Source organism: Rhizopus delemar, genomic scaffold (genome assembly GCF_000149305.1).
Source record: "Rhizopus delemar RA 99-880 supercont3.10 genomic scaffold, whole genome shotgun sequence".
Classification (NCBI taxonomy): domain Eukaryota; kingdom Fungi; phylum Mucoromycota; class Mucoromycetes; order Mucorales; family Rhizopodaceae; genus Rhizopus; species Rhizopus delemar.
In genome coordinates this window covers 1,418,967-1,437,322 of record NW_027137836.1, presented here as the reverse complement: position 1 = coordinate 1,437,322, position 18,356 = coordinate 1,418,967, and the positions used below count along the sequence as shown (strand labels likewise).

Sequence of the window (18,356 nt, the reverse complement as noted above, 5' to 3'; positions counted from 1 at the left end):
TATTCAGCTTTTAAGTAGTGTTTTAGATGTAATAGATCGTCATGAACAATTTTGCGGATATTTTCTGGTATTGGATAATGTGCCCATTCACAAGCATGAAAACGTTCGAAAATACATTGAAAGTCACGGCTATGGGTGTGTGTATCTTCCTTCTTACTCTCCTGAATTCAACCCAATTGAGTAACGTGGTGTGTTTGCTAAGCCAAACTCAGAAGAAAACAGTTATTGGATTAGGAAACACTAACAACAATAACTTCAGATGCTCGCAGTCGAGTCTTGTATAATGATCTACAAGGATTTTGTAGATATTCTGCGTCCAAATTTGAAGACTGTCTCAACCGTAAGCCTATCTGTAAATCTGCTCATTTCCCGTATATGGTAATACGTGAATTTTTTAAAAACCCCACAATTACTTTTTTTGAAAACAATAAATAATTAAAAAAAAAACAACAACAGTATTTATCAGCCGCACTGTAGGTGTTTATTTATCTTTTCCTCGCTTGTTGAATATTGCTAATGTTGTTACTTGTATAAAGTTTACCTTATTCACGCAAGAAAACACAAGTTTTTATTTTACTTCAAAATATATACTGCCAACAATTGTAAATAAAGTACCATTAAAACATAAGAAATGTACATTTAATCATTGAATTATTTCGACATCGCAAATTAAAATTTAGGTATTTAATAAGATCATCTGTGAAACAAACTTTCTATGTTTAAGATTGTATGTTCTTTAAAATACTAAAGTATTACCATCAACCCAAACGCATATTTATAGACAGTCACCAGCTCTATTTTACTAGGGCTTTATTCTCTCACATTCTCTACTTTTAACTGAGGTAGTGATTGATTCATGACTGTTCGAGAGAATTAATAATAAATATTGCGATCTATACACTGATCGGTGAGACTGTTGCAAAAGTACTTTATTTAGAAAGTATTCGGGTGAGCTGTATTTCCGGTTTATAAGCAGAATTTCTTAGATCATTAAGGCGCCATTCCATTTTTTTTATTTACCAATGATATACTTCCGATTGTTAAAAAAATGTGCTTGATTAATAATCGCTCTTTTATATAAACAGACAGAGAGTTATTCCATATACCTTCAGAATAAAATAAAAAAATGACTAAATTATTTGAACCCATCAATATCGGCAAAAACGAACTTCAACACCGTGTTGTCCTTGCACCTTTGACTCGTTTCAGAGCTACTTTGGAGGCCGTACCTACTGAACTCATGGTCGAGTACTACAAGCAAAGAGCTTCACCCGGAGGTCTGTTGATCACTGAAGCTACTTTCATCGACAGACTTGCTGGTGGTTATCTTCGTGCTCCTGGCATCTATACCAAAGAACAAATCGAAGGATGGAAAAAGGTAACAGAGGCTGTTCATCAAAAGGGAGGTATTATCTACCTGCAACTTTGGCATATTGGTCGAGCCAACTTGTCAAAGCTCAACCCCAACAACGAACAAGTCGTGTCAGCCTCTGCTATTGCTATACCAGGAAAGAACATAATGGGCGAAGATCACGAAGTTCCTCGTCCTTTGGAAGTCCATGAGATCAAGGAGATCGTACAACAATACAAGAGAGCTGCTCTCAATGCAATTGAAGCTGGCTTTGATGGTGTAGAGATTCATAATGCCAATGGTTATCTCTTGGATCAATTTGTCAATACAAGCTCCAATCAACGTACAGATGAATATGGTGGATCAGTTGAAAACAGAGCACGTTTCTCTCTGGAAGTTGTAGATGCTGTTGTGGATGCTATTGGCCCTGAGCGTACCGCTATCCGATTTTCTCCTGGTGGTTCATTCCAAGGTATGGGAGATGAAGATCCAGTCAAGACATGGAGCTATTTGACCTCCTCTCTTCAAGAAAAGCACAGCCAATTGGCTTATGTTCACTTTATCGAACCTCGTTCTAATTTCTTCACTGATGATGCCAACACTGCTGACAGTCTTGATCCTTTCCGTAAGCTCTGGAAGGGCCCCTTCATTACCGCTGGTGGTTTCTCAACGGCCATTAAGCATGCTGTGGACGTAGCTGAAAAAACTGGTGATTTGATTGCATTCGGAAGAAGCTTCATTGCCAACCCTGACCTTCCTGAAAGAATCAAGAAGGAAGTTGAACTCAACAAGTACAATAGAGATACCTTTTACACAAATGACGCTGCTGGATATACCGACTATCCCTTCCACAAATAAACATTTTTCAAGAATTAGATAGATTACTATTATGATTAAATTATTTTCATTCAATAAAACATAGAATGGCTTAGACTTTCTTATTTAACAAACAAACTTTAAAGCAAATTAAAAATTATAGCGAGTACATAAAATGCATTTCAAGACCTTCATGACCAGCAGCATTATGCCTGTTGATCTAGATATATACTTTATTTAGAAATTATTAGCATGATTAAACAGGTTTTTTATCTATAAAAAATTAGAAAAGCGAAAGGGGCAGGTAGTGTCTAAAATACATTGAACTGCTTGCGCCAGATCAATAAATTATGCTACCAAAATTTCTATTTCACGGGCAGCTGCAAAATTCATTCTTTCAAGTTGTTCTTTTATAAATATCTATTTAATAACGAATCAGATAATGTTTGAGATTGTTCAAGAGGATGGAAAAGGATCATTAATAAGTGGTGACACATTGATTCAGATATAATAGAAGTTGACAATGACGAATTTACAGTTGAAAATCTCGTCATGCTTAATCAATTTATTGTAAAAAACAAGCATAAGCAGTAAAGAATGAAAAAGTCACACATGAATTCACATAAAAAGAAAAATACACAGAAAGCTCACATGAAACCAGCAAATCAGAGAAAAATGGATCACGAAGAGGGTATAGAAGGTATTCAGGACAGCAGGCTGAGCAGTTGTTCAATCCCAAAATTGATCTCGGCCTTACTATAGCAGAAGCCGCAAGAAGAACTGGTTTTAAAGAGGACAGCACAATAAATTTGAAAAAAATACATGAATGATGAAGAAAATGTTTTGCTTACTAAAGATACCAACAAAAAACGGGCTAGAAAAACCTTTGAATGAAGAGCACGTTGTTTTTATTATACAAAACGCAGGTGGAAATCATTTGACAACAATCAACGATATGCTAGAAAGCTTCTATGCTCAATTTGAGTGTTTTAGTATTAAGAAATTTGCAATATACTCTTACATGAGAGAGGAATGTCAGCTTTCGCTCAAGCGAATCCGCACAATCAATAAACGAAGAAATGCTGAGCATGTCATTAAGATCAGAAAAGATTGGATACTGAGGTGGTAAGGCGCAGACATAGATTACATCAAAAATTGTGTTTCCATTGATGAGACTAGAATTCATATGCATATGATAAAAAGTAGAGGATAGTCAAGGAAAGGAGAACCTGCCAACATGAAACTACTTAGTCAAAGAAGGATGCCAATTAGGATCCTTGGTACTATTCCAGCCTGCAGTGAAATGAATATGTTTATAAGGAAACATAAAGCCACCAAGAAAAGGAAGATTCCTGAGTCATCTAAAACCAATGCGCAAACCCTTTCAAAAGGCACGAAAGCTGAACATTGTAGAAATTTTATTTTTAGTATAATGTGTGATCTCGACCGGCATAATATGCAAGGCATGTACCTTGTCATAGATAACACCTCTATTAATCACGCCGGTAAACTTGAAAAATATTTCAAAGTCGAGGATACATATGCATATACCTTCTTCCTTACTCTCTCTTTCTGAATCTTATTGAAGAATGCTGGGCTAAAACGAAGGCAATCTTTAGACGAACAAGACTTACTAAAGAGGACCTATTAAACAAAAAAGTTATAGATGCTGCATATAAAATTAACGTATCAAATCTACATGGGTAGAATAAGTATTCAGCACAATCTTTCTTTCGAATGAGCAAAAAAATTCTTTGAATAAACAGATATTTCCTACTCGTTGTAACAGATCATTTGTACTCTTTTTCCTGAAGTTATTGACACTCTTTCTAATACCGAAATCATGCTTTCTTGTTTCTTTTTGTCATCATGTACGCCAAATTTCTTCTCATATTTTTAATGTTAAAAAAACGCCACAACAGAGGACAGAAGGAAGATTATTTTATCAAAATCATTAAAACATATTATAAACTTAATAAAATTCTACGTCAACTTTATCACCGAAAAAAGGATGAATAGGATGCTTTACTTATTTAGTAAAAGCCTATTGAGTACTTGATACATATATATTTGTCCGCCCGGACAAGATCGATACAAAAAAAAGTAATGGGAGGCTAAAAACCCTTTGTTATCAATGGTAAAAAAGGTACGTGCTCAAGGAAATAATTGGGCTGTAGTATTTAACGGCGATGAAACGATTTTTGTAACCGCCCAAGGAAAATTTGGCCATCGATAGGCTCGGCCTGTGCTTTTGTTTGATGGTGTAAACTCTCTAGTTTAAACAGAAGTCCATAGATTGTTGGCCATCGAATAGCCCATGAAATTATGGGTTCTGACGAACGAGGTATCCGATTTGGAAGACAGTTTGAAAGGAACGACAATGGATCTTAAATAATAAAGGGAATCTAAAATCGATTATGAATATGAAGACACTGTATGGTATATCTCTTCATAAAGGAAAGGAATGGACGTCGAGAACAAGTTTTTGATTTTCCGCATGGTAGTCTCCAAGGTGCTATTGTATACAGCTACTACGTCCCGCTTTCGTCATTGATAATCATAGAATTGAATCCACATAGAGCATGAGATAGTAATAAGATAGTAATTTAGAGCTCGTAGCTGCTAATTGAACGTATAAACCTTGCTGAGGGAATTCTTTAAGGCCTTAAAGCTTTTTAGAATAATATTGTTGACGGAAGAATGTAAGGTTTTCCAAGAAGCAGTTTGAGACAGCTTAAACCATTGTTGTTGTTGATCTTACTTTAATAAGGGCAGCAGAAGCAGCGTTATGAGCTTATCCTCTGATAGGAAGAATGAACAAAGAAGAAATTAGGTCAGTAGTGTATTAATTCTTTCCCTCATCGACGGTAATCGTGCCAGATGACGCATCACTTTCGTTGAAGTATGGTGCTTTACACCATAAATTTGACATAAGTATGTATCTTGGACGTCTTCCGTAGCCTTGATTTGTGAGCTAGTGAAGCGATTGATGGCTAAACCGTATTTCATTCCTGCATGGATCATTTGAGTATAGAGGCAGCTGGAAAGAAGTGTGTTAAATCCATAAGGATTTACATCAATTGTAGCAAGTTCATAGTCGCAAAAACCTTGTTGACATTGCGTTCCACAAGATGTTAAGGGTTAAGGAATTCTTCTTATTTAAATGACACATCAAGATAGAAAGGGGCGGAATCTTTTGGTAAAGCGTGATCATAAATTGTATCGTTATGTAGGTCGTTCATCTAATATAACAAATTTAGAAGGATTTCAACAGGAACCTACAGAAAGGCTATGCTTTTCACATACCATGAATGGTGTTCCATGTTGGAATGGTCAGCGATAATTACTGCATTGTTAACGTATAAAAGACAGTTAAGCATAGATACATGCCCTAGGTAATGCGTATTAGACTAGGGCTGTCACTCGCATAATATGCAATGTAACTCGTTGATATAAGCCGAGTAAATATATAGAGAAAGAATGGGCCTTTGTAGAACAGCAGTAGGTGAAGAAATCATATACGAGTAGTGATTTGGGATAGAATTTTGATGTGAGCATTGTCAAAGAGATTGCTTAAAAATATGAACAAAAGGATTGGTGTTTTCGGCTGCAATGTGTGCAAGATCAAGCTTCTGTTAACTATTTCATGAGCTGATTTAATGTCAAGAAATACCAACGATGATCCGAAATTGTAGTGTTTTCGTATGGTTTGACAAATCTCTGTTAAACAAAGGGCTTGATCTCAAGCATCTCTATGGACACGAAAACCAACTTGAACAAGATCCAGCGAAGGTCTGTGGGAATTAAAGGTCGGCAGAAGACAGAGGTGAAGCTGGACGGACGATATATGCTTGGACCACTTGTGGATCCTTTCTTGTGTACTGGTACAACTTGTGCAACTATCCAAGAAATGAGTGTGTATAACCCAGCCTAGCAAATTCGAAAAAAAGAAAACAATGAGGTAACCAGTGATTGTCGTACACGTTGAAGCATTTCAATGCGAAGATGACCAACTTCTGGTACCTTCTTGAATGGTAAGGCCGTAATAACATGGCAGACGGCGTCAGTTATGATTGGGCAATCTGCCTCAAAAGATAAATGCGGGAAAAATACGTCGTGCCTTTGTACGTTCCGTAGTAAATCTCCTGCATAGATAGCCTCCAGTTGACGAGCTATAAAGTTAACTGCATGCTGAAGATTTTCTGGTATGGAAAAGGTTGAGTTCAGTATCCGGCTTTTGCGGATACGACTAGTTTTAACAACTGCCTTAATATATTCTTCTGATTCTAGTTGGTGACAAAAGACTACCCATTGTTTCCTACTCCACTATTGAATGAGTAGTCGTAATTGAGGATGTGTTTCCTGGTGCAATAGCCAATAACATAATTTGTTTAGACCTAGAGCTTTATACCATTTATAATAGCGATACTCTCGATAAACGAGAGCCTGTTTTATTTCACCTGTCCAGAAGCCTTCCAATGGATCTCATGAGGTAGTGTGTTGTCCACATACTTAACTTAGTGAAGTGTAAACTACTTGAAAAATTTGGTTATTAAACTGTTCGATGCATGTAGAAGCATCCAGAAAATCCTTGAAAATTAGTGGTAGCATACGTGGAAATATTTGCAGATGCTGACCGGAATGCCTCAATATACGAACGTGTAGCCTTGGGTTAGGTGTTAAGAAGGAACTAATATCTCTTGCTTGATAGGTAAGGAAGATTAGCTTGTACTCCAAATCTAGAGAAGGGTCATTCCACAACATTGCACAAGGCTTTGTGAGTTCCACAGTGCTCATAAAGAGATCAAAAATACTACTGCTCTGATGGTTCATGAATGTGGGCTAACGGTAACTTAGACAATTGTTCCACAAAATGATATAGTTCCTCTGTAGCCAACTATAAAGCTGCACCCCTCGAAGGTTGTTGCACGAATCACTTAGGAATGTTCTCATCCGAGTATTAAAATCACTGCATGCAATCATTTGGTCGGTGTACGTTAGTTTTAGGAATCGAGCACAGTCATAGCTGTATTGTTATCTAACAAAGTGGGAAGGTAGACGTAGTGTATTAATGTATTAGTTACAGTAAAGAGTGTTAGAAATGAGTGAGCAATGAGTAGTCCAAAGATAAGTAATGAGCGTGATACATGCAGGAGGAGGTTGACGAGAAGAGGAAGACCTTGTTTGGTTCTTTAAGAGGGGCTCGAAGGGGATATCATAAGTGTAGCATTGTTTTCCAGTGAATAGGGTATTTGTAAGATAATGCTAACCATAGCTCTGTAAGTAAAATGATTGATAAGGAATTAGTCAGTTTTAAAAGATTTGATACTGCATGCCTAAATAATTCTGTGACACTAAAGAGTGTAATGGTAAGATATTATTATGTTTTTAAGCTATCGTTTGAGTTGAATGTGCCTAGTTGCTGAGAATTGATGCCGAAGAGTTCATGTTCATTGACGCTTCTCATCATATCACCATCTGAGCAGAAGATTTTATTTAGAATGCTATTTACGTCAGCATGTTTAGAAGACAAACTTGTCTTGATAATCGTTTTCCTGATCCATCTTTTGTTAAAAAAAAGTAATGGGCCATAGTATGATTCACAGGAACACGTATGAGCTATAAGGCGAGCTCTATACGGTTACAGTGGCACATCAGAACGAGGTTTTCTCGTTTTTACTGAGATATATTAGCATTCGCAAGGACTTTTAAGCGTTGGTGGCTGCATGAGTCAAAGTTATCTTTAACCATGACCTTGAATCGCTTGAATTGTTCCCGAAGTTCCGATTCATAATCGTTGAATATCAGCAGATCCACAACATTCCCATCAGGGTAATGTATGTCAAGGATATTGTTATTGTTAATACACTATTTCCATAAATTAAAGTCGCCGTGATTTGTAGCAATTACATATAAATTGTATTATAAAACTTTACAATATGCGACTTTAATTTCTGGAAATAGTGTATCTAGCCTACGCAAGCGGGAGTGAAGCCGGGCAATGAAAAAACTAACTTTAGTTAGAATATAGATATACTTGAGGCCTTGATTAGCAGAAGATAACTGTAAAAATCCAGCAGGCGCTTCTTGTTAAAGTCGTCATTAGGCACAATATACAAGTAAAATGTCTTTGAAGTACTGTGCTTGAACCGGTTGGTACCGAGGAGAATTGTTGATATCATTGGTATTAGCACTGGCCTCAAATTTTCGCCAAGGAGTCTAGAGCCCATACATCTGATGTGAAGGTAGATTGGGAAGCGGGTGATAGTGTAGAAACTTGCTCTGGTACTTAGACACAAAGTGAGGCGACTTCATCACGAGTTTGCATATGATGCTCAAGAGATTCTGTAGGCCAACTTGATTTCTGCTGTGGTAACTCACTTATGATGTGATGCTCACGTGAAAGGTTCTAGATTGTTCTGTCATCGAAGTTTAGGTACGGATTCAGGGGCGAAGAAGCCAGAATAATGTGTTTCATAGCTTTGGCAGGGTAACGCATCAAAATAAGAGCTGAGAAGAAACGCTTTTGTTAGATCTAAGACGATAAAATAGACATTGTTTGTTGCAATTGGGACATTGCGATTTATTGAGTTGTTCATTGAATGATTTGTTTAGTACAATAATTTCCTTTACCGTAAGGAGGGAGTGAATGAGTCCTGACGAAGAGCAAAGTCAGTAGACATTAGAAGTAGCTTGGTGTTTAATGTCTTCTTTATTATGGAGTGTGTAACGTATGAACATGCGAAAGAGCGCGCCCAAAATTATTTACTCTAGTTAGCCAACCTCAATCTCGAATGATAAATAAAATTGGGGAACACAGCTATACTTTAAAGCCACATCAGAAATCCTTTAGTATTTATATTTATATAATAGTTATCCAGCATCTACTTTTTTTTCGAAAATGCAGTAAAGAAAGCTTTCAAGTTTTTAATTTTATTCATAATAAATTAAGCTCAAACTAAGCAGAATCATGTTCGGCTTCTATCAAGTTTTTCCGAAATATGAATTTCGGGGGAAAAAAAAAGTCATTAAAAATCACACTGTTATATAAACAAACCGAATTTATTCCATATACCTTCAGAATAAAATAAAAAAATGACTAAATTATTTGAACCCATCAATATCGGCAAAAACGAACTTCAACACCGTGTTGTCCTTGCACCTTTGACTCGTTTCAGAGCTACTTTGGAGGCCGTACCTACTGAACTCATGGTCGAGTACTACAAGCAAAGAGCTTCACCCGGAGGTCTGTTGATCACTGAAGCTGCTTTCATCGACAGACTTGCTGGCGGTTATCTTCGTGCTCCTGGCATCTATACCAAAGAACAAATCGAAGGATGGAAAAAGGTAACAGAGGCTGTTCATCAAAAGGGAGGTATTATCTACCTGCAACTTTGGCATGCTGGTCGGGCCAACTTGTCAAAGCTCAACCCCAACAACGAACAAGTCGTGTCAGCCTCTGCTATTGCTATACCAGGAAAGAACATAATGGGCGGAGATAACGAAATTCCTCGTCCTTTGGAAGTCCATGAGATCAAGGAGATCGTACAACAATACAAGAGAGCTGCTCTCAATGCAATTGAAGCTGGCTTTGATGGTGTAGAGATTCATAATGCCAATGGTTATCTCTTGGATCAATTTGTCAATACAAGCTCCAATCAACGTACAGATGAATATGGTGGATCAGTTGAAAACAGAGCACGTTTCTCTCTGGAAGTTGTAGATGCTGTTGTGGATGCTATTGGCCCTGAGCGTACCGCTATCCGATTTTCTCCTGGTGGTTCATTCCAAGGTATGGGAGATGAAGATCCAGTCAAGACATGGAGCTATTTGACCTCCTCTCTTCAAGAAAAGCACAGCCAATTGGCTTATGTTCACTTTATCGAACCTCGTTCTAATTTCTTCACTGATGATGCCAACACTGCTGACAGTCTTGATCCTTTCCGTAAGCTCTGGAAGGGCCCCTTCATTACCGCTGGTGGTTTCTCAACGGCCATTAAGCATGCTGTGGACGTAGCTGAAAAAACTGGTGATTTGATTGCATTCGGAAGAAGCTTCATTGCCAACCCTGACCTTCCTGAAAGAATCAAGAAGGAAGTTGAACTCAACAAGTACAATAGAGATACCTTTTACACAAATGATGCTGTTGGTTATACTGATTACCCTTTTTATAAAAAAGAAACCAAAGCGTAAATACAAACATGTGTAACTTTTTGATTTAGAGAATTATTGTAATTTAAAATAATATATTTTCTGTATTTTTAAAAAAAGAGAGAAAAAGCATTTTTGTTAATATTTACAATTTATTGGATGATGGTATGTATTCTTTTAGTAATGGATGCAATAATATCCTGATTAGTTTGTGCCCACGTTTTAAGCGCCTTTAATCCTTGGTTCATATATTCCGCCGAACTCTTCAAGACGAGCTCACTTTCATCAGTCGTCCTTAAGCAAGTAATATCGTATTTGGGATCATGAAGTTCAAACCTTAAATTAGCTAACCCAATTACTTGACCTTTCGAAGGAAGCTGTACAGGTAAACGAAGGTCAATTTGACAAATAGATTGACTTTGGTCTGTCACTAATACTCTTTGCCTCCATAATTTCCTTCCATGGTTCTGCTCAAGTTTTGCCGGTCCAGTCTCTAGACTCGCATAGTTAGTCTCTTGCTATTCCTAAAATTGTACAAGGCTTACGTAGAATTAAAACAACCAAATCAAAATCAAGAAAAGGATCTTGCTGATGAATATGTGAGCATAGGGTAACATGCCTTGGTACATAGCAGGGAGGCTTTTTCTCAGCGACAACGGGCTCCCAACGCGTCATTCGTGTTGTCTTGAAGTGAAGGCCCGGGTATTTCTTATTGTTTGGGTGATAAGGCATGACAAAGAACACTCTGTATCGACTGCCCTCTGTAATATCCATATGATTGAGTTCATTTGCATTTGACAGCAACAAGGTAGCCCACTGCTGCTGTTGTTCAGATGAACAATAATCACAGATACGTATCTTAAAATATCCAGACACTCTGCGTTCTTCCATATTTGTTCGTACTTTAGTGCTATGCGCTGTACTTCCACTAAAATTATGAGGGGCTAGGTTTGATACAGACAGAGAACCTCGTTGAACTTCTTCTTCTCTTGCTGTCCTTGTAATCGTGTTACCATTCGATAGGTTTTCCTTGTAGAGCATTGGAAATTTACGGCATACAATAATATCAAGAGCAGTGATCATACCACCATCATCAAAAATTTCTGGTAAACTTCTGATAATGTATTTTCTAGGATGATAGCCTAATCGAGCGTCCCATCCAGCAGGTAGACAACTATTTGCTGATAAAGAGAGTAATCTGCCACTATCTGACTCCAAGGATAACTTAGCTGTACGGTCACCTACTAATTGTGCTCCACATATAGACAATTTAAGACCTATTCTCAATCTCTTATTCGTAATAGCGCGCTCCATTCTCAGATCAACACAAGCAGGTATTTGGTACCAACCATCCGTGAGTTGTAGTCGGTATTTGGAAGCTGCAAAAAAAAAAAAAAAAAAAAAAAAAAAAAAAAAAAAAAAAAAAAAAAAAAAAAAAAAAAAAAAAAAAAAAAAAGTTAATACAAAACATACAAAGTGAAATATAGTATTTTTTTTTACATGTGTTATAAAGCACTGGAGCATTGATTTCAATAATATCAGAAACAGCCAAAATCATATGCTTAGCAGCAATATCATCCTGTTCTAATATTTTTTTTAATACTGGTCGATGCCCTTGATTGATTTCCCTTTCGTATCTATACAGCAATTGACGTAGGACTATCTCTGGCTTCCAATCTTTTAAAAACACGTCTGGATAGGATCGAACCTGACATGCCAGTTTCCATACAATCAAGCCGTAATGATTTTCCACCCAGGCCAAAGATAGTCTATTGGGCAATGCACCTGCATCAATTAATTCTTTATGCGCCTGCTTTATTCCCCAAATTCCATTGAATATGTATTTTCTGGACGTTGAGCTTGTCATATCAATAATATCATAGGGTCTTGGTAACATATGTTAAATAAAACCTTTTTCTTTCTTTCCAGTTTTTCTGCAACTTACATATTTTTAGATAAAAGCTGCTGTCTTGTATATTGTTGGGGCTTTCCCAAAGAAGAAAGCTTTCTTCGGTTGCTGGGTACTATAGCAGAAAAACAATTAAAAAGAAAGTTAATTTATAATTCTAATCTGTCGCTACCTTTCAAATCAAAAACAGGCGAGCCTCGCGTTGGCTGGATGTTTCTATTTCCGATTGCAGCTTTTGTTAATTCAATATTAGATCGAATAATGGGCGACTTAAAAGGCTTGACTTTCTGCAGTGTAGATTGCTTATACCGTTTTGCCATCGTATTTACATTGGAAATATCTTGCAATCCTCTTTTTTTTTTGGGTTCATTTTCTCGATCACGCTTTGTACCCTCTTTTGGTTCTTTGAGTAAAGTTGTGCCCCATTTGGTAGCTTCTTCTTTCGGTGCAGTCAAAGATTTGCCTGATGCTGTTGTAAACATTGTATTCACGCGAGCTTTTTCATTGGTGCTTTCTTCCAGTAGTAAAGCCTTTGCTTTTTCTACCGCTTCCTTTGAAATGGGCTTCAACTGTTTTCCTGATGCTGTTTTGAAACCCGAGAAAGTAACAGGGGGATCGTTTTTCGCTAGCAATAAGTCGTCATTGTTTGCCGGTGGCGAATTGCTATTTATTGATGAATTATCATTTGCAGACTTTGGATTACTGTTACTCATTGGAAAATTATCTAATGGCTCTTCATTTAACAGAGCACAGGCCCTTCGTGTCGCTTCCTCTGATACAGGTTTCAGTTCTTTACCACTTGCAGTTTTAAATCCAAACAATGTCAAGTCCAAAGGTTCTTTTTGCTTTTTATTTTCTTCATTTGAGGAGCTACAGTCACTCAAATTAAAAAAAGCATCGTCGTCAAATTCTCCCCACATTTCTTCTTCTTGTTCTTCTGGTGTAGAAATAGGTGTTACTACTGGTTTGTATATAGGCTGTGAAGTCATAGGAATATTCAAAAGCTCGTCAAGAAATACGTCAAAGGCGGCTTTAGAAGAACTTGTGGTGGTATTCGTAGCCGTAGTAGATTGTGAGTGAGAAATCGCGCTTTCTTTGTTTTCTTCAGTATTCTATATAACAATGACTTAGTGAATTGTTTTAAAATGGTTTGCTCTTATTACAATCTCCAAGATATCAAACAAGTCATCTTGCAAAGACATAATTTTACAACAAAAAGAAAAGGGTTGGATATCACCCAGGAAACACTTTTTTTTAAAAAAAAAATAAGTGACTGCGTGAAGCATAAAAAAACAATGATTCTAATGCCAACTTTAATGTCACTCGAGTACCACTAAACACAGGAAATTAAAGTAATAAAGACATTTGATATACATTTCATCTTTAGAATGATTGAATGTAAGCAGCGAGCTATATGAATAATGTTTTTCTTAAACTACTTAATTGGCCATCATATTATATGTCTAAAATTTAGATTATCTTCTTCCATGTAGCTTCAAGCTGTCACAGTGCAAAGGGGCTCAACAACTAACACTGCCAGCTGATAATTGAACAGAAGACATTATTCTATTCAAATATTTGTAAAATGCCCTATCTACCAATTAAAAGTACAGGTTTTATTTATGTAAGTATGATGCTTCAATAAGGCCACAATGACAGATACATCATGGTATCTACATAGCGAAAAAGCCTTCTTACATCAATTTCATTAGCCAAAGCATGATGAAATAAGAGAATAAACATGAACAAAATCTTAAAATAATACTCGTCTTCAACTTTTTTTTTCGAAGACAGCATTATTTTAAAGATTACTGTTTATTTACATTAAAAACCATCTTTTAAGCTTCATCTTAAAGTCCGTTTCTTTATCAAAAATGATGAGGAAAAAGGATAAAGAAAAAAAAATGAAAGATTAACGACAACTGGTAAATAGTATAAATGCTTCAAAAATGCATTTTAAACTCAACGCGTTTAAAGAGCAGATTCAAATTAAGCTTTTACAGACAAAAGCAATTGAATAATACGTTTAAATAAGATATTTTATTTAAAGGCTTAAATGAGTACGCGATATTTCAGGACACCATAATAGTCCAAGCTAGATCAAATGAGATATAAAAGAATCGAAAAATCACTTATGAGAGCAAGGACAAAGAAAAAAAAAAAAGTGAATGAGTAATGAGGGAAAGACGCGTCATAGACATCAGTGTGAGGTGGGTTGACGATGTTGGCAGATCTTTTATGTAAAATAGGTAGTTAGATTCATAAAGGCCGGTACAAGCAGTTGGATGGATATGCTGGGTATTTATCCACGGAGTCTATACATGTCCTGTGCGGTACTTGCATAGTGAGGTAAGGCCATACGACGCTAAGTCTTCGAGGTCAATAAAGCCAGACTGGACAAAGAAGTTGGCAACAACATTGTAAATGGGAGTCCTGAAGCGTCGGTGGACGATACATATTCTATGGAGGAATGCTTTGCAAGCTTGTTGTACTTTACGGCCAATGAGTTCATTGACGAGAGTAGGGTCGCGAATGATTGAGGGATTGAAATCGTTGCGGACTATAATGTTAAATTTGCTCAGTTGTGAACAAGGTTCAGTTTCGTAATCAATGTGGGTAAGGAAGCTGACTAAATTTCTATCTGAATAATGAATATCCAGAATTCGACGGGTGTTAATGTGTAATCTGCGGAAGTTGGAGCGCAATTGTTGTAGAACGAGATGACTTCGAGCGAGTACGTGGATGAGTTTAAGGCCTGTTGGTTTAGCAGGTGAAGAGAATTGCCTGGCAATAGCAGTCAGGCTAGATTGGGAATTATCACATTCAGGCCTAGCAACCTTAGGCGGAGAAGTGGAGGCATTGTTAGGCGATGAGGAGCATTTAGATGGGATGGAAGGATTACAAGGGGGAAATGAAACGGTTGGTGATATGGTGCGTTCAGATAGAGAAGGTGGGATGTTTGTCGTTGGTAGCTTTGGAGCAAGTTGTTTTCGTAAGAAAGCATTCTCTTGTTGTAACTTGCATATATCAGCATGGGCAGTAGCTAAGTCTATCTGCTTTTGTGGTGCATAGTGAGGATTTCTAAATAAGACAAAATCTATAGAAAGTGATGGAAAGTCTGTTAAACAAGTACAATTGAATAATACGATTAATTTTTTTTATTTATATTAAAAAAGACTTAAGTGAGCGCTCGGTGTCTTTAATATACCTTAATCGCCCAAGCCAGATCGAAAAGGAATGAAAGGGGATCGAAAAAAAAAAATCTTTGGGTTCAAGGATGAAAAAAGAAAAAGAAAAGTAATCGAGTAAGAAGGGAAAAAGGTGTGATAGACATTAGCATAAGTTCTATGGCAGTCAATTTAAGAGTCATTTTCCGGGGAATAGTGGAAGAGAGGGAGGCAACTTTTGATGATGAAGGTGATTGAGCTCAAAGAGTATCAGCATATGTTGGGCCCGCGGAGAAACCAAGAGAAAACAGATTGAAAGGAACGTGGTTTGCGATTGGGGTAGTAAGTTCAAAAGGAAAGACAAAGGATCTTCAATAGTAGTCGGTATTTGTAATCTTCGATGTATATGGAGACATTGTATAACATGTTTCTTGGAAAGAGTGCGGTCATGATGCTTGGGACAGGGATTTGGTTGGCCACCATACAGCAAACCAAGCTTCCAAGGGACATTTTTCATTTTGCCTAGCCAAATAAAATAATTGGGTAGTTGAAGTAAACATCGCACCTTTTCAACTGTTGCAAGAAAACATGAGTAACCCTACCGTATACAAGTTTATCTATGAAAGCATAGCCGATGCTACACAAGTAGATAATTCTGTAGAGGAAATGGGCTTGGAGTCTGAGTATAAACTACTGATGTCGACGGATGAGTATTAGCTTTTTGCGAAGTCCCGTAGGGTCGAAAAGAATAAAGATGAAAGCATAGAATGTACGACAAAATGTAAAAAAGAGAGTATTAAGACAAAGTTGATGTAATGAAAGCCCAAACTAGTCAACATTGAGATGTTTATAGAAACTATACTGAAAATCAAACTGAAGACTCGATATATTATAGATACAAGGAACAATTATCTGCTGCTGCTAGAAAAGCAGGAAGCAATGAAAGAACAGCAAGAAATATGCTTAAAAAATATGAAGATGATGATGAATACAAACGATGTGATGACACCCACTAATCTTAATAACAAGTATGCACAAGATCATTAGATTGAAATAAAATGTGTACGCACGGTTGCTATCTTTTATGATCATTTATCACTTAATTCGTTCAATATTAAACGATGTCTGCAATTCATTTATGATATTTAATGAGAAAATGGAAAAAGAAAGAGTTATCATTAATGAGCAATTAAATGCTGACTGAATTATAGGATCTGCGCCTAAATTTATGTACAAAAAAATTACAATTTTATTTAATCAAATAGGACGCTATTGTTCATTATGAATGACTAACATCACTTTTATAAAAAAAATAAACGCTTAAGGGTAAGATAAAATAAAATAAAAAAAAAAATAAAATAAATAAAATAAAAAAGTAAACACATAAAAAAAACTTTTGTGACATTGTTGTACAAAATGAGGAATTTCAAAAAAGAATTAAAGAGTGAGAGAAAAGAAGAGAGTGTAATTTTATCAAAGATCAAAATACTAACCTGTTGTAAAGAGTCACATGAGTTATAAATAACTTTTTTCTTTTTCTTTTTCTTTTTCTTCTTCTTCTTCTTCTTATTTCTTTAATGGGAACCAAGATATCAATTCCACACAGTGTCATACAATCCCCGAAAAAGAGGAATTCGCAAACAATACAACACAAAGTAGAAGTGAAAGAGAAGCCTTCACGTGCATCTACTTCAACAATGGATCCTTCTTTGTTATGCTTTAGTGCACATCAAAAGAATACAGCTGATCGAATGATGAGTGTACCTTAAAGAATACGAATTAAAATACAATGACTAACACACAATAGAATCATTTTGCACTGAATGCTTTGTTTGAAGGGTAACGAAATGATGAGAGATATTTCAAATAATAACAATTATAATAGAAACACTTTACCAATTATTAAAAAAGAAGTCGACTTCAATTCAAATACAACAAAAGTATTAGATATCGGATGTGGCCCTGGTAGTTGGGTTATGGTAATTAGTAACTTAGCAACACATCATACTAACATACATAGGACATGGCAACTGAATATCCAAATACTCATTTTATCGGTATCGATCAATTACCGCTCTTTCCTCAAGACATTCGACCTGCTAATGTAACTTTTAGACAATCAGATATATTGGCAGGTCTACCATTTGAAGATAATTCATTTGATTTCATACAAATGAGACTATTCTTAGTTGCTTTCAATCGAACAAATTGGATTGATGCATTGAATGAGGTGTATCGTTTACTAAAACCAGGTGGATACGTACAGCTGTTAGAAGCGCAACTCATGGTAAACTTAATCAGTATGCTCTATAAATACTTACACATTCAAATAGGATGAAGGCGATGAAGTAATTGAAGAATATGTTGCAAAAAGTAAAGTAACATACAAATATCATTTCATTTATTAATATCTATTAAATAGTTAGAACAATTATGGAATTCAATGACTTTGACCCTGAAATATGCGATAAACTAGGCATTTTAATTGAAAAATCAGGATTTATTCTAAAGGATTTTACAAAGAAATCAGTTCCTCTTCGTAAGTTTATATTATTTAATACAATATATAATAACATTATATTAGAAAATCATGTACTTTCGGAAGAATTTATGTATATAGTAGACATCAGCGTGGAGTCCTGTAAGCAATTTATTATGGAAATCAATGATATGCATACAGAAGATGAATGGATTCAATTCAAATCAATATATATAGCAAGTAGAAGATTGACTGATTCGGTTTTCACGGCAGCTGCTGGACAAAAGCCAACTTGATCATACCCATACAATAATCAAAATAAATAAAAATAGACACTGTACAACGTATCCAAACGTGGTAATTTTTTGTTAGGATTGTACAGTGACATGTAACAAAAAAGCAAAGCCAAAAAAAAAGCGCGTTTATTTTCCTTTATAAGCGAAATAATAAATACTTTATATAAAAGACAGCTCATGTTCCTTT

The 18,356-nt window shown here is 36.1% G+C and overlaps 7 protein-coding genes across 7 annotated transcripts; 5 read left to right on the top strand and 2 right to left on the bottom strand.

The window, feature by feature from the left end:
- Positions 1-1,126: 1,126 nt before the first annotated feature.
- On the top strand, positions 1,127-2,209 carry RO3G_12506 (uncharacterized protein; the record flags this gene model as incomplete). The annotated part of the gene is made up of 1 exon (XM_067667090.1): positions 1,127-2,209. The coding sequence occupies one exon, from the start codon at positions 1,127-1,129 to the stop codon at positions 2,207-2,209; it is 1,083 nt and encodes a 360-aa protein (XP_067523191.1).
- A 7,053-nt stretch (positions 2,210-9,262) lies between these two features.
- Positions 9,263-10,360, top strand: RO3G_12505 (uncharacterized protein; the record flags this gene model as incomplete). Its single annotated transcript, XM_067667089.1, has 1 exon — positions 9,263-10,360. The coding sequence occupies one exon, from the start codon at positions 9,263-9,265 to the stop codon at positions 10,358-10,360; it is 1,098 nt and encodes a 365-aa protein (XP_067523190.1).
- Positions 10,361-10,825: 465 nt separating this feature from the next.
- RO3G_12504 (uncharacterized protein) lies at positions 10,826-12,033 on the bottom strand (the record flags this gene model as incomplete). Its single annotated transcript, XM_067667088.1, has 3 exons — positions 10,826-11,697; positions 11,819-11,897; positions 11,962-12,033. The coding sequence occupies 3 exons, from the start codon at positions 12,031-12,033 to the stop codon at positions 10,826-10,828; spliced, it is 1,023 nt and encodes a 340-aa protein (XP_067523189.1).
- Positions 12,034-12,376: 343 nt separating this feature from the next.
- Positions 12,377-13,429, bottom strand: RO3G_12503 (uncharacterized protein; the record flags this gene model as incomplete). Its single annotated transcript, XM_067667087.1, has 3 exons — positions 12,377-12,852; positions 13,024-13,339; positions 13,391-13,429. The coding sequence occupies 3 exons, from the start codon at positions 13,427-13,429 to the stop codon at positions 12,377-12,379; spliced, it is 831 nt and encodes a 276-aa protein (XP_067523188.1).
- Positions 13,430-14,969: 1,540 nt separating this feature from the next.
- Positions 14,970-15,409, top strand: RO3G_12502 (uncharacterized protein; the record flags this gene model as incomplete). The annotated part of the gene is made up of 3 exons (XM_067667086.1): positions 14,970-15,219; positions 15,331-15,356; positions 15,404-15,409. 3 exons carry the CDS (start codon positions 14,970-14,972, stop codon positions 15,407-15,409), a joined length of 282 nt encoding a protein of 93 aa, XP_067523187.1.
- Positions 15,410-16,161: 752 nt separating this feature from the next.
- On the top strand, positions 16,162-16,410 carry RO3G_12501 (uncharacterized protein; the record flags this gene model as incomplete). Its single annotated transcript, XM_067667085.1, has 2 exons — positions 16,162-16,175; positions 16,290-16,410. 2 exons carry the CDS (start codon positions 16,162-16,164, stop codon positions 16,408-16,410), a joined length of 135 nt encoding a protein of 44 aa, XP_067523186.1.
- Positions 16,411-17,417: 1,007 nt separating this feature from the next.
- On the top strand, positions 17,418-18,169 carry RO3G_12500 (uncharacterized protein; the record flags this gene model as incomplete). Its single annotated transcript, XM_067667084.1, has 4 exons — positions 17,418-17,681; positions 17,728-17,767; positions 17,817-17,933; positions 18,111-18,169. 4 exons carry the CDS (start codon positions 17,418-17,420, stop codon positions 18,167-18,169), a joined length of 480 nt encoding a protein of 159 aa, XP_067523185.1.
- Between the last annotated feature and the right edge of the window lie 187 nt (positions 18,170-18,356).